Source organism: Hyaena hyaena, unplaced genomic scaffold (genome assembly GCF_003009895.1).
Source record: "Hyaena hyaena isolate Hyena2069 unplaced genomic scaffold, ASM300989v1 scaffold_76, whole genome shotgun sequence".
NCBI classification, from domain to species: domain Eukaryota; kingdom Metazoa; phylum Chordata; class Mammalia; order Carnivora; family Hyaenidae; genus Hyaena; species Hyaena hyaena.
The window spans coordinates 1,669,741-1,695,642 of record NW_024080709.1 but is presented as its reverse complement, the minus strand read 5'-3'; the positions used below and the strand labels follow the sequence as shown (position 1 = coordinate 1,695,642).

Genomic DNA, 25,902 nt, shown 5'->3' with positions numbered 1-25,902 from the left:
CAGTATAAAACATTTACGTGACATCGGAGGGCACAGAGCGGCGCTCCCCAGTAGGTGTCTGTGCCATGCTGGAGGTGCTCTGTTCCGTGCTGCCGGGGCGGTGGCCGTCAGCCACAAAGCGCTTGAAATGTGACTAGTATGATTGCAGAACTGAATTTTTAATTTAACGTAATTTAATTTAAATCTGAACACACATCTGTGCCTAGCGGCTCCTGCAGGGGGCACTCAGAGCGGTAACCGTCGTGGTTGAGTGTGTGCATGCAGCCATCCCTGGGCGTCTATTGGCTCTGTGTCTGCCCGCCCATCTCTCCCTTTGTCTCTTGCCCTGTCTCTGTCCCTCTCCCCACCTTCCTCTTTCTCTAGCCCACCTCTCACAGACTGTGCCCGCCAGCCTGCCCCCTCCTCTCCCTCCCTGCCCCGTTCTCTCTGCTCAGTCTGTGCATGTGTTGTCTATATACATGATCCTTGCTGTTCACTAGAGCCAGGTTTTGCTGCTTAATTATGTATCATGGACGTTTCCCCCTTCAGTACACAGAGGTATGTTTTTTCTTCAATTATAGCATCATTTCAGTGAAATGAATGTACAGGATTTATTTAACCTACTGATGGCCAATGGGCTGTTCTCAGTTTTTCCCCTATAAATATATCTTTTTAACTACTAGACTTTTTCCTGTTATATTTTTTCCTGTATGTTGTTTGAGCACCTTGCTGTTGCGCATAGGACTGGGTTGTTCACAGCTCTGGAATTTGTCCCTCGTTTTGTTCTGCGGTACCTGTTGGCATTGCCTTAGCACGTCACATAAAGCCCCACCCCAGACCACTTGCCTGCAGCTTCAAAGAGCACCCGAAGGGTCTTGGCCTGTAATGGTGCAGTGCACTGGAGGGAAGTGACTTGGTGTTAGACTGGCATGAGTGTCTGCCCACTGTGGTCTGTCTCACAGAAGTGGGCTTGGGGGCATCTGCCTCTGCCTTCCTTGAGCCATCTTGGCAAAGGGGCATGTCACAGGGGCTCCAGGCACAGCCTCTGCCCAGCCCATCCAGAAAGGCCGTCGTTGCCTCATGGTCAGAATTCCCCTGGGGATAAATACTTGGGGACCCAGGTCTCTCTGGGATTCAGCAGGAAATCTTAATGGTTGATTGGAAAGCTTGGCCCGGTAGAGAGTGGTCATGTCAGCTGCAGGCTTCTTTTTTTTAAATTTTTTTTTAATGTGTTTTATTTATTTCTAGGGGAGAGAGAGAGAGAGAGCGTGAGCAGGGGAGGGTCAGAGAGAGAGGGAGTCACAGACTGAAACAGGCTCCAGGCTCTGAGCTGGCAGTCAGCACAGAGCCCGACGCGGGGCTCGAACCCACGAACCGCGAGATCATGACCTAAGCGAAAGTCGGACGCTCAACTGACTAAGCCACCCAGGCGCCCCAGCTGCAGGCTTCTTTTTGGAGAGGAGGCCTCCAAAGAGAGGAGGGCGGCTGTAGAGATGGCTGAGGGTAAGCAGGAGCCCTCGCAGGCTAACAACTCACTTCTGTCCAGTTGGCAATTTTTTTTTTTTACCATATTCCAGAATTTTCTAAAAATATTCTGTTACCACAGATAAAAGATAAAAACTCTTAAGTCTTTTAAAAATAACTTGTTTAGTGAAATTCCATGTAATAGTTACTTTTATTTGGCAAATGTGTTTTATGCACTAAATCTGTTTTAGAAGCTTTATAATATGTTGAGGTCATTTCCAAGTGACGATCCAAGGTCTGTGTTCCAAGTGATGATTAAAGATTTTTTTAAGTCTTTATCTGAAAAATATTTTTCTTAAGGACAATGATGTATTTATAGGAAATAATTAAAGTAACGTTGCTTGAAAAACAAAGGGCTTGTGGAACACAGCAGTCCGAGCTGCCTTCCCCTTCAGGAGTTAGTCACTTCCAGTACAGATATTGTAACCCTAAATAATTACTTTCAAGGACTCATTTCAAAATCCTGAACTCCTCTGGCTACTTTAAGAAAAAACTAAAGAAGTAACGATGTTATAAGGAATAAGAAAGTACATGGAGACCTTTTACTGATAGGACTTAAAAAAAACAAACAACTTTTGGATTCTTGTAATCCATTGAGATTAGTTTGGGTACCTAGATTTCAGAAGTGACTATAAGAACAATACCTTTTCTTTAAAAATGGTTTTTTTCTTGCAGAAAACCTTAGTTTATACATAACTGTTTTCTGTTGCCAGATATTTATAAATGCAAAGCCTGCTAAATCCCAAATGTTAGAGAAAATAGTACAACATATAAGTATTGCTTTCAACTTCTGTTCTTTTTAGAGCTAGGCTGTATTATGCCTGTGTTAGGCAGATTTTAAAACCTTATTATCATTATTCATCAGAATATTTTTGTGTGCACACTTGGTAGGGATAAATTTTTTTTGGAAGTTTGAAGTATAATTGGAAAGTCAAGACAAGCTAGAAATGAAGTTGAGCATGAGGTTTTTATAAAATTCAGATAATGATTGTGGTACTCTTTATGTTATTTCATATTCTAGGGACCCAGGAATGTGGTAGACAAAGTAATACTGCCACTTGCGAACATTTAGTGACTATAGACTATGTGCTCACAGCTCTGCTGTGCGCCTCACATCTCCTGGGTCTCCAGTTCTCCCTTTAGTCTTATAAAGTAAGTACCTTTGTCACTTCCATTTATGCCTCAAGATCCTGTGGCTTTGGAAGTTCTTGCCTACCAGTTAGACACTTCCAGAGCTGGACCTGGGACCCAGGCAGCCCAACTAAGAGAGAAGAAAGCTTTCACTAGCACTTAAGTTTAAGAGAGATTTCTTGTAGTTTATTGCAAGGATTTGCCTTAGCTGTGTTCAGCTCAATATTTTCATCATTGACTCCGATCAATATGCAAAAGACAAATTTCAGATGACACACAAGAGTATGTGTGTATTGGAGGATGGAACAATATTCAGTAAATTCTTTTTGTTATGTTTCTTTATTAAAAACCTTTTTTTTTTTTAAGTTTTTTTATTTTTGAGAGGGAGAGACAGAGCGTGAATGGGGGAGGGGCAGAGAGAGAGAGAGACACAGAATCCGAAGCAGGCTCCAGGCTCTGAGCTGTCAGCACAGAGCCTAACCCAGGGCTCAAACCCATGAACCGTGAGATCATGGCCTGAGCTGAAGTTGGACACTTAACCGACTGAGCCATCCAGTCACCCTGTTATGTTTCCTTTTTAAACATAAGTAATACATCCACATGTTCAGTGGTGATAGTAATACAACAGTAAGTCTGCTCTCCCTCTGCCAGCAGCCGCCGCTCCATCGCACCGCCCCGCTCCCTTTCACAGGGGAGGAGCGCTCTACTGCTTTCTTGTGGACACATCCTCAGGTTCGTTTTAGCAAAAATTAATGTATTTATGTTCTTCTTTTTCTCTTTTTCTAATTTTCTGTCTGACTTGGCAAATCAGATCTATTTCCCTGTCAGTGTCACCTGAAGACCTTTCTCATTCTTTCTTATTATATTAAAAATATTATCATATTATTATATTAAAAATAATCTTTTATAATATCTTTAAAATCAATTTTTAACGTACATGTGGTAATAGTCACTGCTTTGGGCACACATTTCTAGTTTCTGACCATTATAGAGTCATATAACCACAATCAAGATATATTACCCTTCTGGGGCCCCTGGGTTGCTCAGTTGGCTAAGCGCTGACTTCGGTTCAGGTCACGATCTCTCGGTCCTGGGTTTGAGCCCCACATCAGGCTCTGCACTTACAGCTCAGAGCCTGCAGTCTGCTTGGGATTCTGTGTCTCTCTCTGCCCTTGCACTGCTCACACCCTATCTCTTTATCTCAGAAATAAATAAACCTAAAAGCAATTTTTAAAAAGATACATAACTGTTCTATCACCTCAAAATTTCCCTTGGCTTCCCTTTTGTGATCAGCCCCACTCCTGACCGCCATTCTCTGTACCTGTAGCTTTGGCTTTTCCACAAAACTGGATTTCCGGCAATTGAAGCCTTGGAGGATGGCTTCCTCTCACATTGCCAGTGCGTTGGAGATCCAGCCCTGCCATTGCAGTATCAGCTCATCTCTGTGGCTGCCCAGCCGTGTTCTCTCGTATGGTCGCGCCACAGCTTTCCCTTCCATTCAAACCGGAGGACATTTGAGTTTCCAGTTTTTGGCAATTATGAGTATTGCTGCTCTAAACATTTGCCTACAGATTACATTATTTTTTTAAAGTATCTCATTGAGGTGCCATTTACATATCCTAGCTTTCACTCATTTAAAAGTGTAAAGTTCAGTGATTTTTAGTAAATTCACAGAGTCAGGCAGCCATCACTCCAGTCTGCTTTTACAACGTGTTCATCACACCAGAAAGAATCCCAAGTACATGTAATTTCGATTCTCACCCCAGCCTCAGAAAACTACTGTTTTCCTTTATAGATTTGCTTTTCTGGAAATCCTACATAAATGGAATCATATAATATGTGGTCTTCTTTCTATGAGCATAATTTTTTTTTTCATTTCATCCATGTTGTATCATATTTCTTTATTTTTTGTTGCTGAATAATATTCCGTTAGGATATACCACTTTTTGCTAATTGATTCACTAGTTGATGGTTATTTAAATTGTTGACGGTTTGGGGCTATTATGAATAATGCTGCTGTCAGCATTTGTCTTTATGTCTTTGTGCAGATCTAGGTTTTCCTTTCTCTTGAATAGACATCTGGGAGTGGAATTGCTGGATCATAGGGTAAAGTTACATTCAACACTTTAGGAAATACCACGTGCTTTCCAAAGTAGCTGTATGCTCTTAACGTTCCCACCAGCACTGTGTCAGGTCTCCTCTCAAACACACATAATGATATAATTGCTCCAACTCAACAATAAAAAAGACAAGTGACCCAACTTTTAAATGGGCATTTCTCCAAAGACTATACATATGTAGCCAATAAAAACACATGAAAAGATGCTCAGCATCGTTAGTCATTAGGGAAATGTAAATCAAAACAACAGTGAGATACCACTTTATATCCATGAAGATAGCTATGATAAAAAAAAAAAAGGATTTAGACAAATTGGAACCCTTGTATTTTGCTGGTGGGAATGTAAGATGATGCATGCAGTCCTGTGGACAACAGTTGGCTAGTTCTTCAGATAGTTAAGCACACAGTAACTATATGGTACTCCCACTCCTATGTATATGCCCAGGAGAATTGAAAACATGTTCACACCATACTTGAACATGATGTTCATAGCAACATTATTCATAATGGCCAAAAAGTGGAAATAATCCAGGCTCCCACACTGATGAATGGATAAACAAAATGTGGTAAATCTATGAGAAGGAATGGAATGTGGGCACCTGGTACAGCCTGGATGCATCTTGAAAACATTATGCTAAGTGAGAGGAGCTATACACAAAGTCCCCACATTCTATTTACATGAAGTGTCTAGAACAGGCAAATTCAGATAGACAGAAACTAGGTGAGTGGTTGCCAGGGGCTGCAGGGGAGAGGAGGCGAGGAAGTGATTGCTGGTGGGCATGGGACTTACATGTGGTGAAAATGCTCTGGAATTAGTGATGGTTGCACACCTTGTGAATATACTAAAAATTACTGAATTGTCCACTTTAAAACAGTGAATTTCAGGGCATGTGAATTATATCTCAACTAACAGAGAGACTCCTTTTCTATATTGTAAAACTAATAAAATATTCACACATGCCTGAAATTGCTGTTTGATGATATGTGCCAATGTGTGTTTAATGTAGAGAATTCACAGATATTTTGAAGGACTATGATACAAGGAGAATATATTTCATATTTAATAATGGCATTAGAAACTTATTTATAGTTGTACCAGCTGCTAGAGTGCTGTTATAAAACTCTGAATATGAACTTTTATTTGGCATGTCCTCTGAACGCTTGTTTCAGAGTACAGTCTGACCATATTTTGCATAAAGTTAGATGGTAATGAAATAATATCTCAGTAGTAATTTGTATTAACAGACTCTAGAAAACATAGAAAGACCCAAGTTTCTAATTTGAGCTGCCTTTGGTAGCCACATAAATCTTTAAAACGCTCTCTCTTTGTGTCCAGTTTGCTGGTTTACCAACCTTCTCTAGTCCATTAGTCTTGGGTCACAAGAGGTGACAATAAAATCTGGTGATACATTTCTGTTCTCACTAATTAAGTAGTCAGCTGTGTTTATTCCCAAATCTGTTCATGCCAATAAGGGTAGTAATGATAATTATGTAGTTCAACTAAGTATTATATACAATGATGAAATATGAGTGCAAAAAAAGTTAAATGTTTGGCAACACAAAGTCATGTTACTTAATGCTATTGAATTGGGTGTGAGTGAGAAACTAAAAAAATTGGGTTAAAAGCTGTGAAAATGCTTAAAATCCTTTAAATTTAGGTTCCACTTTAAAGAAATCAAAACTTGAAATCATAGACAGTCGAGGTTATGCCAGACAGTTGATACATGTGCGAAGAGGAGGCCTTGACCCTGTAGTGGAAGACTGGCAAGATGAAAGGACGTATATGCACTTTGATTTGAAAGAAAACGTATTAAGATTTATGCTTAGGGACTCTTCTTTATATAAAAAATATTTTATTGGTATAGTTGATACACGATGTTACGTTACTTTCAGTTGTACAATATAGTGATTCAACCAGTCTATACTCCGAACAACTCTCTGCGCGTGCACCGCAAGGGTAGCTCTCCTCTGCTGTCCTCTGTCACCGCACAACACAACGCTACCACAGTATCATCCACTATATTCCCGTGGCTGTGCCTTTCGTCCCCATGACTTACTCCTTCTAGAACTGGAAGCCTGTCCCTCCCAATCATTTTGCTCATATTTTGCCTTATATTTTTTATCTGTTAAATAAAACATTTGTTTAATCTGTTTACAAATATTTACTTTGTAGCGTGTAAATCAATGCTAATTTATGATTCAACAAAATTAGAGTTTGTTTTTAACCCAGTATTTGCTAAATATGGAAATCATCTCAGTTTAAAATTAATCTTCCAATCAGTTCTTATTCTCTGAGAGTCATTCATTTTGAATGAACTTGGGAAGTGAAGTTGTTCAAGCTAAAAGAAAAAAAATGAATTTTGGTCATTTTCCTTGAAGAACAAATAATATTTTCTAACTCATGTCTTTTTATATTATATGGTAATTTAAAAGCCACATGTGTTTTAGACTTAGCTAATTCAAATTTTTATTTATAAATGGATCACAATGAATATTTCGGAAACACTTCATTTATGTATTAGTTGTGGTACTTAAGAATGCATTATCTTGGGAGGGTGTTAAGTATGCAGTTTGCTCCATGTTTTATGGTCAGTTGAAGCACATCTCTGGTAAACAGATTAAAAAATAAATTATCACATTGACACGTGTAGACCTATCACAGCCTCTTCAAAGCATAGAAAACAGTTATATAACTTGTCCTGTACAGTGTATTGTCAGTATGTGGTATATTTATAGTACCTTTTTGTTAGGTATTTAATGGCTGCACATAAAAATCCAACTGCTACAAATAAAAACCCTGCCTAGAGGTTGTTTATTTGAAAGAATTGTAAGCTGATGTCAAAAACATGTCCTGTTTATGTGCGGTACATCTATGAATGTAGAGTTGATTTTCTCCTGGTCTGGAGTTTAATTCCAGTTACACTCAGCATTTGCTATAAACTGGAACAGCAGGAGGAGAGTGTCCCCTTCACCCGCCACAAAGCAGGCCTGTCCTGCTTGCCCCTGTTAAGCATCAGTGTTGTGTTATCATTGCCTGATTGACAAGGTCTTTACCTCCAGAAGGTTATGCCTGGGTTGTCACTGGAACCCCAGTATCCCGCACAGGGTCTGATGATCTGGGCCTTCAGCGTGCATGCGCGCGTGCGTGCGTGCATGTGTGTGTGCGTGTGTGTGTGAATCTTTATTTTTGAGAGAGCGCGAGGGAGCGCTGACCAGCCAGGGTGGGGCAGAGACAGGGAGACAGAGGATCCAAATGGGCTCTGCACTGACAGCAGAGCCTGCCGTGGGGCTTGAAATCATGAACCGTGAGATCAGGACCTCAGCTGAAGTCGAGCCCTTAAGAGACTGAGCCCCCACAGTATGTCTGTTAAAGATTTATACACATGGCCCTTCTCACAGCTCCATCTCCCTCTTCTTCACCTTTCCCTCCACCCTCAACAGTATGAATCTCTCCCAGTTATTTGCTCTATTTTATTTTATTTTGGCACATAAATGTCATGTTACTGGGGAAAAAATATGGCCTCTGAAGTTGGAATCCTGGTCTAGTTGACACTAGTCTCTCAGATATGCTTCATCTTTCCAAGCTTTGGCTTTCTCACCTGTGAAATGAGAATACTGCCTGCCTACAGAGTGGTCATTAGGGTGACGTTAAGGAAAGCATAGAACAGACTTCATGTCATGCTGAGCAGAAATGTAAATATTCTTCCGTTTTCTTCTTTTCATCTGTCATTTTTAAATGAGTAAACTGGATCCCCAGGAAGTTGAGTGCTTTGCCTATAGTCGTGTACCTATCTCTAGCCACACCGTTTCCCCTTTCCCTCCGAGTTCCCTTCTAAAGGCCAGTGTTCTCAGCGTGAGCCTTCTGCTTTACCACTACTCACCCCTGCCTTGTAATGACCACACCAGCTTTCCTGCCCTCTCAGATCTGGAAATCTCAGCCACCCTCAACTCTTTTTATTCTCCTTTACTTTTCAAATGAGCCAGTCACCAAGCCTGGACATTTTGCCTCTTAAGTATTATTTGAACTTATTCCCTGTTCTGCATTTCCACTGCCTTAACTTAGTCCCTTAGCAACTCTCCTGAGATTTTATCAGTAAGCAGCCTCTGCCGGAATTATGTTTCTAAAATACAAGTTGGATCGTATCACTGTCCTTTACAGTGCACATTCCTTCACGGTTGTTCACTAAGCAGCCACCCCAGCCAGACCTTATGTCACTGCGGCGTGCCCTCTCTGCACTGGCACCACCAAGCCCCTTGGTTAGGCCAGTAGTGTTCCTGCCAGAGCCCCTGCCTGATGAGAAGACATCGGTGCCTGCAAACTCCTCTTAATCCTGGAAGACTTTCCTCACTTGCCTGGCTGCAGTTACACACTGGGTTCTTGAGGTTCTTGCGGCACCTCCTTAAGAGTCTTATTTCAGTAATTTGCACCTGGTATCCCTTCCCATTCATGGAGCAAATGATTTCTTCTCTTTTTAAACGGTTCTGCTAGATCAATGATTCTCAACCCTGGCTGCATGTTAGAATCACTTTGATGAAGACCAGTTATATCAAAATCTCTGGAGAGCCTTCCCCTGTACCCCCACCCACCTAGGATCTTCTTCTTCTTCTTCTTTTTTTTAATGTTCCTCAGGTGATTATCATATTATGAGGAAGGTTGAGAAAGACTTATACTAGATATCGTTTCTAAGGTAACTTTCAAGTAAAATACGCTATTAGTCTAGAACTTAAACAGTCTTTTTACATGTAAGAGCATTCAAATAATCAAACCACAGATTAAATTAGAAAAAAAAATACAGAAACAAAAATACTTCGTGATAAGAGTCAATGAGAATAATATGTTGTGAAATATTATTTGCATAGAAACATGTAATTTTAGAGCTCTCATTTTTTGGGTCCATCCTATTTGTTAAACCTGAATATAGACAAATAGGGTAAAACGTTTCTTTTTGCAATTTTTCCCCCCAATTATAAAACTGGGAGGTGAATGCTATTTATATAAAAACGTAAACAGATTTGATTCCGAATTCTTGGTGTCCTTAGGAAATTTCATTTAGTAGATAATACAGAAATAGCAACATATTGTTTGAAGGTATTTTCTTATATGCAGTTGGTGAGAATTTGTTCCTAAGTTAGTAAACAAATTTTAAACTCTAATGTTATGAAACAAAACAATGTAGCGTTGTTATCACTAATTTACCCAACCCAACATAAAATTCTATTTCTCCAAAGTGCATTTGATTTTAAATTTTCAACTTGTTTGATCATAGGACTTCATAGTAAATATGCTTCTAACATAGGGAATTTGTGTGTGTGATTAACTTTGTCTTTGAACTTCTTGATTCAAGTTTTATCTTGTTTGAATTTAGAAATTTATTTTTACTGGCTGTTAGCCAGGTGTTTTCCTAATGTTTGTAGTTCAGAGGAGCTTTAAAGGGCAGGGACAATACTTTTGCTGTTGCTGAATCATTTCTGGTTGAGTATATTTGAATATTTCTGCATTTGGCTGGGTTATATGTTAAATTTCTTAATTTTGATATTGATGTTCTTTGGACTTCTTTATTATTTAGTTTCTTTCATATAGCATTGATTATAAAATCAGTGCACCCTTTTTTACTAATAGTTCATGTGAATTAGTCATTAGGAACAATAAGGTACAGTGGGAAAAGATTTGGCTTTGGACTTCACTCATTTTAGAACAAATGGTAGCATTGATTTTGAAACTACCTTAATCCAAGAGCCCAGCATCTTTTAAAATACAAGATTATTACTGGTGTTATCTTGACTCCTTTCAGAAAAAAAAGATGAGAGTGAATCAGTAGAAGAACAAGAGGTCTCTTGTTTTTTGAGTTTTTGTTTTTTGTTTATTTTGTTCTCTGTCTCTGGTGGAGTATCTGACAGTGAAGTGGTTTGTTTTTGAGAGCAGAAGCCACATCCCAGGTTAATCTTACCAGTGTTGTATTGTGCTCTGACCTAGTGCTGGATAATTGTTGGGTAGTTTCATTTTGGAATGAAGTTCCACTAAGGGATGTGTAGGGTATTAACTCCGTATTCATCCATTCTGTCAGTTACAGACAAATTAGTATTTTATCACATTTTCTCTAGTTAAAGCTTCACCTGTGCTTTACTTTCACAACTAAATTATGACCCAGTGAAAGCGTCCATTCTAATGCTGTTTCTTTAACATCTCAGTTAGAGACTTTTGGACAGAGAGTGCTTTTTTATGTTTGATGTTAGATATCAATTTCAAAAGAAAATTAAGCACTTAAGTGGATATTGGATGACAGCTTACAAATTCGGTAGTAGAATATGGGGATAGATACATAGTCTATACTCCATCAAAAATGTTCATGGATGTTAACAATCTTTTGAACACTTATTCTTCTCCTTTTGCTACATTTTGTAAAGATTTTCTTAGCTTATAATTTTCTTAATTTGGAGGAATGTGTGGGAGTTTAAAGTGGTCATAATGTCAAGGAATAATAGGTTGAGAAAATTCTTCAACATGAAGAAAAAATAATATTGCATGAAAATATTTTAAAATCTTATGCCTAAAGGATCTTCCAGATCATTAGCACTAATGTTCAGAGTTTGTACTTCTTGACCTTAAAGACAGTATGGTACCCCAGTATCTTAGAATTAGTTTACTGTGAACAGATTTTATCTTATATTAATAAATAATTTGAAATGAAATTCATAGTTTTAAAAGAAACTTGGAAGCCATGTTTTAATATTCTCTAGTGAAACAGGTCATTTTACATGCAAATGTACCCAACACAATTTTTTTTGAGGTGTATTTTATTTGACGTTAACGTAATCATTTCAGCTTTCTCAGGCTCCTTGTTTGCGTGACCTGCCTTTTTCTATTTACTTCCATCTTATTTATATCTTCGTATTTAAAGTGTGTCACTTATAGGCATATGCTTTTAGAGTTTTATAATCCATTCTATCAGTCTCTGTCTTTTAATAGTAATGTTTAGTCCATGTACATTTAATACAACTGTTGATAACATAGGATTTTGTCCTACTATTTTACTATTCTTGTTTGTCTCATTTCTTTTCTTGTTTCTCTATTACTTCTTTTTAGGTTAATTGAATATTTTTAGAATTCCTTTTTAATTTCCCTATTTGCTTTTTAGCTAAACCTTTCTGTTTTTTATGATTGCTCTGGGAATTACCATATATAACGTTAACTTCTCAGGTTACTTCAAGTTAAAATTGTAAAACTTTCTTACAACGTATAGAAATGTAATAATGTTGTTATACTTACTCTTCCCCATTTTTTATGCTATTATTGTCATATACAGTAAGCCTTGGATTGCAGGTAGCTTGTTCTGTGAGTGTTCTGCAAGACAGGCAAACATTTCTAATAAATTTTAACGTGATACACAAGCAGTGTCTTGCAATTTGAGTAGCCATGATGCTGAATGTTACATGATCACAACTGAGACAGTGGTTCTTGAAATTTGTTTTGTTATACGAGTGCTTTTGATTACATGTTTCTGGAATGAATTATGCTTGCAAACCAAGGTTTTACTCTGTAGTACAAATACATACACTATAGTTCCCGTAACATAGTGTTATAAATATTACTTTGAAAGAAGCTTGGAAGCCATGTTTTAACATTCGGTAGTGAAACAGGTTTCTTGTTAAGAAAACAAGAAGAAGAACTAGTCTTTGGTTTTTATGTACATGTTTACTATTTCTTTAAAAAAATATTTTTAATGTTTTATTTTTAGAGAGACAGAGACAGAGAATGATCAGGGGAGGGGTAGAAAGAGAGGGAGACACAGAATCTGAAACAGGCTCCCGACTCTGAGTTGTTAGCACAGAGCCCAATATGGGGCTCAAATTCGTGAGCCGCGAGATCATGACCTCAGCTGAAGTCGGACGCTTAACCAACTGAGCCACGCAGATGCCCCATGTTTACTATTTCTAATGCTTTTCATTCCATAGATCCAAGTTTTTATCTGGCATCACTTCCGTAACCCTAAAGAGATTCTTAGCATTTCTTGTAGTATGTGTCTACTGACAATTTTGCCTTCGTTATTAAAGGATATTTTTGTTGGGTATGGAATTCTGGGTGGATGGTTGTAGACTCTGGATCCTGTGAGGTTCTGTCTTAAAGTATTGTTTCATTTTAACAATTAACTTTGCTGAACTCACTTTTGCAGACTCCCTTTCCTGTGGTGAACAGCAGCTGAAATCTCAGTTCTGGGTTGTTGTTGTTGTTGTTGTTTTTCTTTCCTTAGCTGGACTTTTGAGAGTCTGTTTTGCATGTGCATCATTTAGGAGTCACCGAGAGACTTGAGCAGAGTTTATACATAAAATTTAGGGACTTTTCTTTTGAGGATCCTTCTTTTCTGGGAACTAAATATAGAGTCAAGAAGTAGATCCACATACAAATGGTGTCACTTGATTTGCAATAAAACTGTAAAGGCAGTTTAGTGGAGAAAAGATAGCCTTTTCAACAAATGGTATTGGAATAGTTGTATATCTTTATGCTAAGAACAAAAAACTTTGATTCATATCTCATAGCATATACAGAAATTAATTCTGAGTAAATCATAGACTTCAATATAAAACAAACTATGAAGCATCAAGAAGAAAACATAGGAGATAATCTTTGTGATCTTGGGTTAATCGTAGGTTTCTTGGCTACAACACTACAACAACATGATTCAGAAAGGAAAAAAATGATAGGTTGGATTTCATCAAATTAAAAAAAATTGCTTATTAGAAAACATTGTTAAGAGAATAAAACAATAAGCCATAGACTAGGAGAAAATATTTGCAAATCATATATCTGATAAAGGGGTTTTATCTAGAATATATAAAGAGCTCTCAAAACAATAATAAGAAAATAAACCACCTAATTTTAAAAATGAACAAAAGTTGGGGCGCCTGCGTGGCTCAGTCAGTTAAGCGTCCAACTCTTGCTTTCAGCTCAGGTCATAATCTTGTGATTTGTGAGTTCAGATCCCCTTTTGGGCTCCATGTTGACAGTGTGGAACCTGCTTGTGATTCTCCCTCTCTCTCTCTGTCCCTTCCCTGCATTCTCATTCTCTCTCTCTCTCTCAAAATATATATATGTATTTAAATGAACACAAGATTTAATCAGATACTTAACCAGAGAAGATATGCAGATGGCAAATAAGCACATTAAAAGATGCCCAGCATCATTAGGAAAATGCACATGAAAGCCACAGTGGTAAGGAGGGTTCAAGATGGTAACAGGAAAGTCCTAAACTTCCCTGTTTGCACAGACACAGCAGATTTACAGCTACAGATGGAGTAATTTTCCTCTGAAAAGGACCTGAGAATAAGGTAAACAGTGTCCTCCACAACAAAAGACAAAAGAGAGGCATCAAAGGGTAGGAGAGGCAGGCAGGCAGGGTGACCTCACAGCAGGAGGGATTCCCCCAAACATGGAATATTTCCTCAAAGAATTAAAGGACTGTGCTCATACCAGGTACCCCAACCCTGGGAGCGAGTACCAGAAAGACGAGTCACTCAAATGTCTGATTTTGAAAATTAGTGGGAATTAAGACCAGGAGAATCATAGAACTATAGTTAATGGAGGTCCTGCTCTTAAAGGGCTTGTATACAAACCCATTCATTCTGAGATCCAGCACAAAGCAACAGTTTGGAAAGCATCTAGACCATAAATGATGTAGACCCACTTACTGTTTTAAAAGCAGCTGCTGGAGAGGCAGGAAGCTGCAGGAACTTCATCTGGGGACAGAAGTACTGGTAGATGCTATTTTTGCTGTCTCATTCTAACTTGCTGGTGACTGAGCTGACTGGTGGGGTTTTTGGTGCCCTCTCTCTAGCTTCCTAGCACCAGAGGGCGTGCTCTTCACCACCCCATGACGTAACTGGGCTGGTCAAGTGTCCCATGCCCTACCCGCCATGCTCAGCATCCCAGCAGCAACAGGATTGGGTGAGCACCCTGAGCTCCCACCCACCCCACACAATGACCAAAGCCACAACCAGGAAGAGCAAGCAACTCAAACCCCCCTCCCCCCGTGTGATGCTGGAACCACAACTGGGGCAACCAGGGCAACCAGGTCCGGTGAGTGCCCTGAGCCCCACCCTTCACACACAGCAACCACATCCCTAAAGCAATGGCAAGCACTCACAACCCATGCAAGGGACACAGACAGAGTCCTGGTTCTGGTATCCAGGGGAGAGTGTGCCCAGAGGCTATACAGCAGAGCTCCCGCACAAGACTACTCTTTCAGTACCCAGGAAGGTAGCTGCTTTGCTTAATGCATATAGACAGAGAGACAGGCAAGATGAGGAGACAGAGGTATATGTTCCAAACCAAAGAACAAGGCAAATCCCCAGAAAGAGACCTTAATAAAACAGAGATAAGTTACCTGCCTGAGAAAGAGATCAAAGTAATGGTCATAGAGATGCTGACTGATCACAGAAGAGTGAATGAACACAGAGAAAAACTTCAACAGAGAAATAGAAAATATAAGAAACTACCAAACCAAAGTTACAGTGGAACTGAAAAATACACCAGAGTCATTCAACAGCAGAGTAGATGAAATGAAGTACAATTGTGTGAGCTGGAAGACAGAGCAATGGAAAACATCCAGGCAGAGCAGCAAAATGAAGAAAAGAATTTTAAAAAGTGAGGATATCTTGATGGATATGTGAGACAACCTCATGCATACTAACATTCACACTATAAGGGTTCTAGAAGGAGAAGAAAGACAAAGCACTAAACAAATTATTTGAAGAAATAATGGATGAAAACTTCCTTAATCTGGGGATGGAAACAGATAGCTAGGCTCAGGAAATCCACAGCGTTCCAGATAAGGTGAACCCCAAAAGAAAAATACACACATAATTAAAATTGTGAAAGGACAGAGAGAACCTTAAAAGCAGCAAGAGAAAAAGCAACATTACATACAAGAGAAACCCCATAAAGCTATCAGATTTTTTTTTTTTTATACCAGAAACTTGACCAGCCATCAGGGAGTGACATGATACATTCAAAGTACTGAAAAGAAAAAAAATGCCAACCAAGAATTGTCTACCTGGCATAGTTGTCATTCATAATTGAAAGAACAACTGAGAATATTCCAGAAAAGCAAAACCTAAAGGGATTCATCACCACTAAACCAACCTTATAGGAAATGTTAAAGGGACTTCTCTAAACTCTGCAAAGTCACTAATTAATAATAAGAAAATATACAAAATTAAAAATCTACCAGGAAAGGTAAATAAATAATAAAGGTAGGAGACAGCCATACTTACTTACAGAAGTAAGTGTGAAAGGTAAAAGATGACAGTAGTTTAATTAAAATTACAATAATTAGGGGTTAATGAATATGTAAAATTAAAAAGATGTAAAATGTAATATCAAGTATATAAAACATGGAGTGGGGGGTAAACTTATAAAGCTTTGTTATTATCAACTTAAAAGAGACTGTATACATAAGATGTGTGTGAATCTTGCAACCACAAAAAAGAAACTTTTTATTTTTATTTTTAAAAAATGTTTTATTTATTTCTGAGAGAGAGAGAGAGAGAGCATGAGCAAGGGAGGGTCAGAGAGAGGGAGACACAGAATCTGAAGCAGGCTCCAGGCTCTGAGCTGTCAGCACAGAGCCCGATGCGGGGCTTGAACCCATGAACCGTGAGATCATGACCTGAGCCCAAGTCGGATGCCCAACCGACTGAGCCACCCAGGCACCCCACACAAAGAAGAAACTTAAAAGAAATACACAAAAGAAAAAGAGAAAGGAATCAAGCCCCATAAAGAAAATAATCAAACCACAGGGAGGAGAGAGAGAAGAAAAAAGAACAGAAAGGAACTACAAAAACAGCCAGAAAACAATGAACAAAATGGCAGTAAGTACATACTTAATAATAATTGCTTTAAGTGTAAGTGGTCTGTATGCACCAGTCAAAAGACATAGGATGGCTGAATGGATAAAAAAGAACAACAATTTTCTATATACTGTGTATAGGAGACTCCCTTCAAGTGCAAAGACACACACAGACTGAAAGTGAAGGGATGTGTACCATGCAAATGGAAATGAAATGGGGCAGCTACACTTATATCAGACAAGATAGACTTTAAAACAAAGACTGTAACAAAAGACGAGGGTATCACGTAGTGATAAAGAATTAAACCCAACAAGAGGATATAACATTTCTAAAAATGTATGGACCCAACCAAGGAGAACCTAAATCTATAAAGCAAATATTAACAGAAATAAAAGGAGAAATAGCAATACAGTAATAGTAGGGAACTTTATTTTTTTTCTTTTTAATTTTTAATTTTATTACTGGTTAGTTAATATACAGTGCTATATTAGTTCAGGTGTACCATATAGCGATGCAACAATTCCATACATTACTCAGTGCTCATCACAAGTGCCCTCCTTAATCAGTAGTAAGGGTCTTTAATACTTCACTTATATCAGTGCACAGATCATCCAGACAGAAAATCTATAAGGAAACATTGGCCCTACGTGTCACATTAAACCAGATGGGCTTAATAGATAACATACAGAACGTTCCTTTCAAAAACAAAAATACACATTCTTTTCAAGTGCACAAGGAACATTCTTCAGGACAGATCACATGTTAGGCTACAAAACAAGTCTCAATAAAGTTAAGAAGATTGAAATCCTATCAAGCATTTTTTCCAACCACAACGGCATGAAACTAGAAGTCTGTTAATGTGAAGGAAACTGGGGAAAAAAAAAAAAACCCACAAACAAAAGGAGACTAAACAACATGCTGTTTAACAACCAGTAGGTCAATGAGGAAATTTAAAAAATACCTGTAGACAAATGAACATGGAAACACAGTATTCCACAGTCTTTGGGGTGCAGCAAAAACAGTTCTAAGAGGGAGTTTTATAGTGATACAAGCCTACCTCAAGAAACAAGAAAAATACCAAATAAACAATCTAACTTTACATTTAAAGGAACTAGAAAAAGAAGCCCAAAGTTAGTAGAAGGAAGGAAATAATACTGATCAGAGTCGGAGTGGGGGAATGAAATACACACACATACGCACGCACGCGCACATACACACACACACATACACACATATAATAGAAAACATTAATGAAACTAAGAGCTGGTTCTTTGAAAAGATAAACAGAATTAACAGACCTTTAGCCAGACTCATCAAGAAAAAATAGGGGATGGCCCAAATAAATAAAATCAGAAATGAAAAAGAAGAAATGACAACCTATACCACAGAAATACTAGGGATCATAAGTAAATGCTGTGAACAGTTATATGCCAACAAATTAGTCTAGAAAAAGTGGATAAATTCCTGGAAACATGGAGTCTTCCAAGATTGAATCATGAAGATACAGAAAATCTGAATAGACTAATTACTGAAATTTGAATCAGTAATCAAAACACCACCAACAAACAAAAAGTCCAAGTGCAGATGGCTTCACAGGTGAATTCTACCAAACATTTAAACTATACCAGAAGTTATAATGAAAAATTGAAGACAGAGAAATACTTTCAAATTTATTTTACAAGGCCAACATTACCCTGATACCAAAACCAGACAAAGACATTGTAAAAAAAGAAAATTATAGGCCAACACCCCTAATAAACACAGAAGCCAAAATTGTCAACAAAATATTAGCAAACTGAACTCATCAAAAACATTAAAAGAGGTCATACACTGTGACCAAATGGAGTTCATTCCAGGGATATAAAGATGGTTTCACATCTGCAAATAGTCAGCATGATACAACACATTAATAAAATGAAGAATAAAAATTATATAATCTCAGGGCACCTGGGTGACTCAAGTCAGTGAAGCGTCCACCTCTTGATTTTGGCTCAGGTCATAATCTCGTGGTTCGTGAGATTGAGCCTCACATTGAGCTCTGCACTCGCAGCACAGACCTTGCTTGGGTTTCTCTTTCTGTTCTTCCCCTGCTTGCGCTCATGCCCTCTGTCTCTCTCAAATAAAATAAACATTAAACATATATAATCTTTTCAATAGGTACAGAAAAAAGATTTGACAAAATTCAGTATCCATTTATGATAAAAACTCTCAACTGGGTAGGGAGGGCCTGTACTCAACATAGTAAAGGCCATTTATGACCGACACACAGCTAACATACTCAGTGGGTGAAAAGATCCAGAGTTTTTCTCTAAGATCAGAAACAAGTCAAGGATGCCCAACTCCTGACGGTTTTATTCAACAAAGTATTCAAAATCCTAGCCACAGCCATCAGACAAGAAAAAGAAATAGAAACATCCAAATTGGAAAAGAAGAAGTAAAACTGTTTCTATTTGCAGGTAACATGATACTACATACAAAAAACCTTAAGGACTCCACCAAAAACATATTAGAACCAATAAATGAATTCAGTAAAGTTTCAGGATACAAAATTAATATATAGAAATTTGTTGCATTTCTACACACTAATGAACTGTTGGAAAGAGAAATTAAGAAGACAATCTCAATTGTAGTTATATCAAAAACAATAAAATACGTAGTAATAAATTTCAAGAAAGTGAAAGACATATACTCAGAAAACTATAAAACATTGATGAAAGAAATTGAAGATAACAAAAATAAATGAAAAGATATGCTGTGTTTTTGGGTTGGAAGGATTAATATTTTTTAAATGTCCGTACTACCCAAAGCAACCTACAGATTCAGTACAATCCCTATCAAAATTCCAATGGCGTTTTTCACAGAAGTGGAACAAATAATCCTATAATTTGCACAGACCCACAAAAGACCCAAAATAACCAAAGCAGGCTTGGAAAAGAAGAACAACATTTGAGGTATCATGCTCCGAAATTTCATACTGTACTGAAAAACTATGGTAATCAAAACAGTATGGTACTGGCACAAAAACTGATCGGTGGAAGAGAATAGAGAGCCCAGAAATAAACCCTCACCAATGAGGTCAATTAACTTATGACAAAGGAGGCAAGAATATACAGTGGGGAGAAGACAGTCATTTCAATAAGTGGTGTTGGGAAAATTGGACAACTGTGTGCAAAATGATGAAATTGTGGACTGCTTTCTTATACCATGCACAAAAATAAACTGAAAATGGATTAAAGACTAAATACAGGACCTGAAACCATAAAACGCCTACACACAATCAGTCTTAGCAATATTTTTTTTGGATATGTCTCCTTAAGCAGGGTATCAGAACAAAAATAAACAACTGGGATCACATCAACTAAAAAGATTTTGCAGAGTGACGAAAACCATCAATAAATGAAAACGCAGCCTACTGGATGGAAGAAGATGATTGCAAACCATATATCTGATAAGGGGTTGATATCCAAAATATATCAATAACCGTATGTCATACAACTCATAACAACAACAGCAAAACAACCCAATTATAAAATGGACGGGGGACTCGAATAGACATTTTTCCAAAGACAATATACGGGTGGCCAGCAAGCATACAAAAAGAGGCTGAACATCACTAATCATCACGGATATGCAAATCAAAAGCACAGGGAGGTACTGCCTCATACCAGTCAAAATGGTTGTTACCAAAAAGACAGGAGGGACTCCTGGATGGCTCAGTTGGCTAAGTGTCTGACTCTTGATTTCAGCTCAGGTCATGATCTCACAGTTCGTGAGTTTGAGCCTTGCATCTGCTTGGAATTCTGTCTCTCTCTCTGCCCTGCCCCTACTCGTCCTCTCTCTTTATTTAAAAATAAATAAGTAAACATTAAAAACCAAAACAAAAAAGACAAGAAATAACAAGTGTTGGTGAAGATGTGAGGAAAAGGCATTGTGCACTCTGGTAGGAATGTAAGTTAGTGCAGCCACTATGGAAACGTATGGAAGTTCCTCAAAAAATTAAAAATAGAATTACCATATGATCTAGGAATTCCACTTCAAGGTATTTATTTGAAGAAAGCGGAAAGACCAATTCAAAAAGATGTATTACCTTTATGCTTATTACACCATTATTTACAATAGCCAAGACATAGAAGTAGCCCAAGTGTCCATCAGTAGATAATAAATGGGCAAAGAAGGTGTGGAGTGTGTGTGTGTGTGTGTGTGTGTGTGTGTGTGTGTGTGTGTATGTACACACTAGAATATTACTCGAATATTACACACCCTGGAATATTACTCAGCTACAAAAAAGAATGAAATCTTGCCATTTGTGACAAAATGGTTGGACTTCGAGGATATCATGCTAAGTGAAATCAGTCAGGCAGAGAAAAGCAAGCACTGTATGATTTGACTTATATGGGAAATCTAAAAAAACCAAAATGAACAAACAAAACAAAGCAGAAACAGACTCACAGACACAGAGAACAAACTGGTGTTTGGGACAGGGTAGCCAAGGAGGGGAGACCGATAAAATAGGTGAAGGGAGTTAAGAGGTAAAGACTTACTGTCTCAGAGATGTCATCTATGCAGCATAGGAGATACAGTCAATAATATCGTACTGAGTTTGTATGGTAACAGATGGTAGCTAGACCTATTATTGTGATCATTTTGTGATTATATAAAATTATCAGGGTACCTGTATGGCTCAGTCAGTTAAGAGTCTGACTCTTGACTTTGGCTCAGGTCATGATCTCACAGTTTGTGGGTTTGTGCCCTGTGTTGGGCTCTGTGCTAACAGTGCAGAGCCTGCTTGGGATCGTCTGTCTCTTTGCCTGTCCCCCGCTCCTGCTCAACTCTCTGTCCCCCTCTCTCTGTGCCCCTTCCTCACTCATGTGTTCTCTCTCAAAATCAATCAATAAACCTTAAATGTATATATGCATATATATATTATTTAAGTTTTGAAATAAAAAAAAAGGTATCACGGCACTTGGATGCCTCTGTTGGTTAAGCATCTGACTCTTGATTTCAGCTTGGGTCATGATCTCATGGTTTGTGAGATTGATCCCTGCATTGGGCTCTGCATGGACAGTGAGGAGCCTGGTTGGGATTCTCTATCTGCCTCCCCCATTCACTCTTCCTCTCTCTTTGCCTCCCCCACTCATTCTTCTTCTCTCTCTCTCTCTCTTTCTCTTTCTCTCTCAAAATAAATAAACATAAAAAATAAAATAAAAATATCAAACCACTATCTTATTCACTTGAAACTAATATGTCTCAAGTATAATTTAATAAAATAATAAATAATTGAAACGACACTCAATTTCACATCCATTAAAATAATTAAAATTAGGGGCGCCTGGGTGGCTTAGTCGGTTAGGCGTCCGACTTTCGCTTGGGTCATGATCTTGTGGTTCATGGGTTCGAGCCCCGCGTTGGGCTCTGTGCTGACTGCCAGCTCAGAGCCTGGAGCCTGTTTCAGAGTCTGACTCCCTCTCTCTCTGACCCTCCCCTGCTCACGCTGTCTCTCTCTCTCTCTCCTAGAAATAAAAATAATAATAATTAAAATTAAAAAGATTGACCATAAGTGTTGGCAAGGATGTAGAACAACTAAAATTCTCATTCACTGCTAATAAGAATGGCAGAACCACTTTGGAAAATACTTTGTTCGTTTCTTTAAAATTTATACACGCACTTGCCTAATGATCCACTTACTCCTGGGTATTTACCCAAGAGAAGTGAAGGCTTATATTCCTATAACTACTTGGACAAGAATGTTCATGGCATTTTTATTTCTAATAGAAACTGGAAACAAGTCATGTTCATTGGTGGGTGAACGGATCGATGAACTGTGATCTGGAATAGTACTGGGCAGGCATCAGGTTTATGAAATGTTTCACCCCTGCTGAATATGGACCCTCATACGTATTTATGGTTTTGTTGTGTCTTTGGTATTTCTGTTGCTGATTTCTGTTTCATTCAGAATGGGCTAGTTGTGCAGTGATAATAAGCCTCCCCAAGTCCCATTGGCTTTATTAAATTAAAGGTTTGTTTCTTTGTCGTGAACTGTATGCCCATTTTGGTGTAGCTAAAAGTTCTGTTCCCTGCCAAAGGAGGAGCCCTCATCTGAGACATGGCTGGTTGCTGCTAATGTGGACTTAGTACAAAGTTGTTTGATTCGTAGGAGTTAAGACAGATTTTCAAGCTAGACTGCTTTTTTTCTCCTATCATCTTTTTTTTTAATGTTTTATTTATTTTTGAGAGAGAGATAGAGACAGCATGAGCAGGGGAGGGTCAGAGAGAGAGGGAGGCACAGAATCCAAAGACAGGCTCCAGGCTCTAAGCTGTCGGCACAGAGCCCGACGCAGGGATCAGTCTCACAAACCATGAGATCGTGACCTGAGCCGAAGTCAGACACTTAACCAATGGAGCCATCCAGGCACCCCTCTCGCATCATCTTTATTTGACTTTTATCTTATTTTAGGATGCATTAAAATCTTTAATGACATCAGTAACTGTAACTTTCTTTACTCCACAGTCCAAAAAATTATATAAAATACTTTTCAACTTGTATTTACCTGGTAAGTGCTATTTTAGTTGGGAAGTCTTTTATTCCCATGTGTTGGACAAAGAACCAAGATCCAGAGAGGGTCAATGAATTGGTACTTGCTACACAGCAGTGAAGCTGAACTAGAACTCAAGATTTCCATTTTAATATTTTTGTGTAAATTGGAGAAAAATAAAGTACCGTCTGCTTACACATTTTTATTTTGGCAGTCTCTTCAGCAGGCCGCGTTTAAGAGAGGTCACGTATATCTGTTGCCGGTGGCTGGAGCACAATGGATCCCCCAGGGGCACTGGACGCCGAGGATGAAGTGGGGCCATTAGCCCATCTTGCCCCGAGTCCTCAAAGCGAAGCTGTTGCCCACGAATTCCAGGAGCTGTCCCTGCAGCCCAGCCAGCACCTGCCCCCGCTGAACGAGAGGAAGAACGGTGAGCTCTTGAGCATGCGCGGCGGGGACTGGATTTAAGGACTCCCCTCTTTGTGAGCCCAGTTGATTCCTGTTTGGTAGTAATTTATTTGTTTATTTATTTAATATTTATTTTTTTGTCAGTTATACTGGGCAGACTGTCACGGAGAAGAGAGCCTTGTAGGGTACTGGCTGGTTTTGAGTAACAGGCAGAATTTCATGATCCATCCAGTTCTTTCCTTTATTGCCCCGATAAGTGTCTGGTAGCAGTATTCTCCTTGGAAACAAGCTTTAGATTCAACCATTTTAGCACCAGCTAAATTTCATGCTAGAAGCTACTGGGGAGTAGCTTCCTGCACTGATACTGGGGGAGGTGACTGTAGATTCGACTATTCCCCCATTTTCCCTGTTTCCACTGTGCTGTACCTTAAGTTCAAAACTGATAACATTTGAGCTATCCTAATGATTACAAAGAAAGCAAGAATTTTCTATTTGAGCATTTTTCTATTGGGTATAGGATATGACCATACTGTCAGTCTCTGCCTGTATACAAAATGAATATTTTCTATTCATTTGGTATCAGGAAATTTTCATTGATCACAGAGGCTTCTCACAGTCTCTGGAAAACAAAAACTGTCTGTTTTTAATGTAAATGAGTAAGAATAGATGATAGACACTTATTTTTAATACTTGAAACATAAAAACTAACAAAATGTTAAAATTTTTAACATCATCAAGCATATATATATATATATATATATATATATATATATATATATATATATAAAGGGTCACATTAAGAATTATAACTGAATTTATTGTGCTTTCCACCATTCTGATGAGGTTTACATTTACAAATAATGCTTTTTAAAATTTTTAGTTTTAAAACCCAGGGGAAATAAAACTGTTCCCTTGTAAAACACTTCCTTTTGTACCTTGTTATTTATTTTTCTGGGTTCTGAGTCCTTACCAGTCCTTTTCATTATTGGCCTTACCTTATCCAGGAAGATGGAAAAAAGATATATGTTATGGCTCTTAGTTCTTTAGTACATGTGTTTGGAGTGTATTTGTTTTCCCTTCAGGTAAGGTTTCTGGCACTTGTTCTTGGGCATAGCCTTGTGCAGTGTGAGTGGTGAAAAGCACCATTTTGACTCAGGTGCTGTCAGACCCTTCAGGAGGCTGGTGCTGAGCATTGGCTTTAGGATCTTCTATCTTTCTTAGACAGTTGGCTGAGAGAGTATAACCACATTTACTGAAATATGACTAAATGTGATCAAATTCACATTGTACATTTGGACCTATATTTTTGAGGTTGTCATCCTTAAAAAATGAGTTGCACTGGTGTAAAATTGCAGTAATATACAGTTATTCAGGAAAATGGTAGGGAAATGTGTTGGGCGAATTTATACTTGGTGGTGATTTCCTTGATAAAGCACACCACATTCTCTTGCAAGAATGTTGCCTTGAATATGTATGCCTGAATGTAAGCTAAGCCCAAATATTAGGTAGTCTGCCCTTATAAACTTTTAGGCAAGTGGAGTAAATGGTAAACATTTTAGTTTTTAAATTTAGTTACATGTACATAATAAAAATCACATTTTTATGAAGCAGTGCAATAATAGAAGAATTGCTTCACTCACACTCATATTTCATAGAAACATCTTGCTCAGACTCTATCCATGAATCTTTGGGGGAAGTGTTTTTTTTTTTTTTTTTCTTAAATCATCAGCGGAACCCCTTGGCATCATCCACCTAGCGCTAAAATCCAGGGTGCATCTTCATTTCTGTCTCTTTTGTCTGAGTTACAGCAGCTTTTCAGTATACACATGACCTAATACTGAAGATTTTCTGTCTAAACCACAAGTACCATTGATGAAACAGAGGGGTTGTGATTGGTTATAACATTTTATGGGGCTGTAGTTCCTGTTTTAGAATGTAATTATCTGTTTTGTTTTGTTTCGTTTGAGTAGCTAACACATTCACTGGCTTAAAATGTGCAGAGTGCAAATGGGTACGCGGTGAAAAGTCACTTCCCAGTCTTTCCCCTTAGCTACATAGTTTCTTCCTCAGAGGTAATTACTGTTATTTGTATCCTTTCTGACAGAATAGTATTTGACTACTTTTTTAAAAGCAGTTTTTGAAACTCTTCTTTGTAACAACACTCAATACTTCCAATTTTATGGTTATAATTTAGGAATAATTAATGTGTTGGCTTTCTCCCCTCCCCTTTTATGATTCTACTAAGATATTTTTATAAACATCCTAAAGCTACCTTTAAATGAAGTTAATTTTTAAGCAGATATGTTGTCCTCAACTACTTTTTGTCCAATATTGAGTAAATGAAAGAATTTCTTATTATATGAG

At 38.2% G+C, this 25,902-nt stretch overlaps 1 protein-coding gene across 12 annotated transcripts in view; it reads left to right on the top strand.

Annotated features, from left to right (window-relative positions):
• The window catches only part of MRTFB (myocardin related transcription factor B), a 213,897-nt gene that overhangs the window by 67,090 nt on the left and 120,905 nt on the right, over positions 1–25,902 (top strand). For all 12 annotated transcript variants that reach the window (XM_039233581.1, XM_039233594.1, XM_039233590.1 and 9 more), the window contains one exon: positions 23,345–23,560. In XM_039233581.1, the coding sequence (XP_039089512.1) occupies positions 23,407–23,560 (154 nt within the window). In that variant the 5' untranslated portion in view covers positions 23,345–23,406. The remainder of the gene's footprint in view (positions 1–23,344; positions 23,561–25,902) is intronic.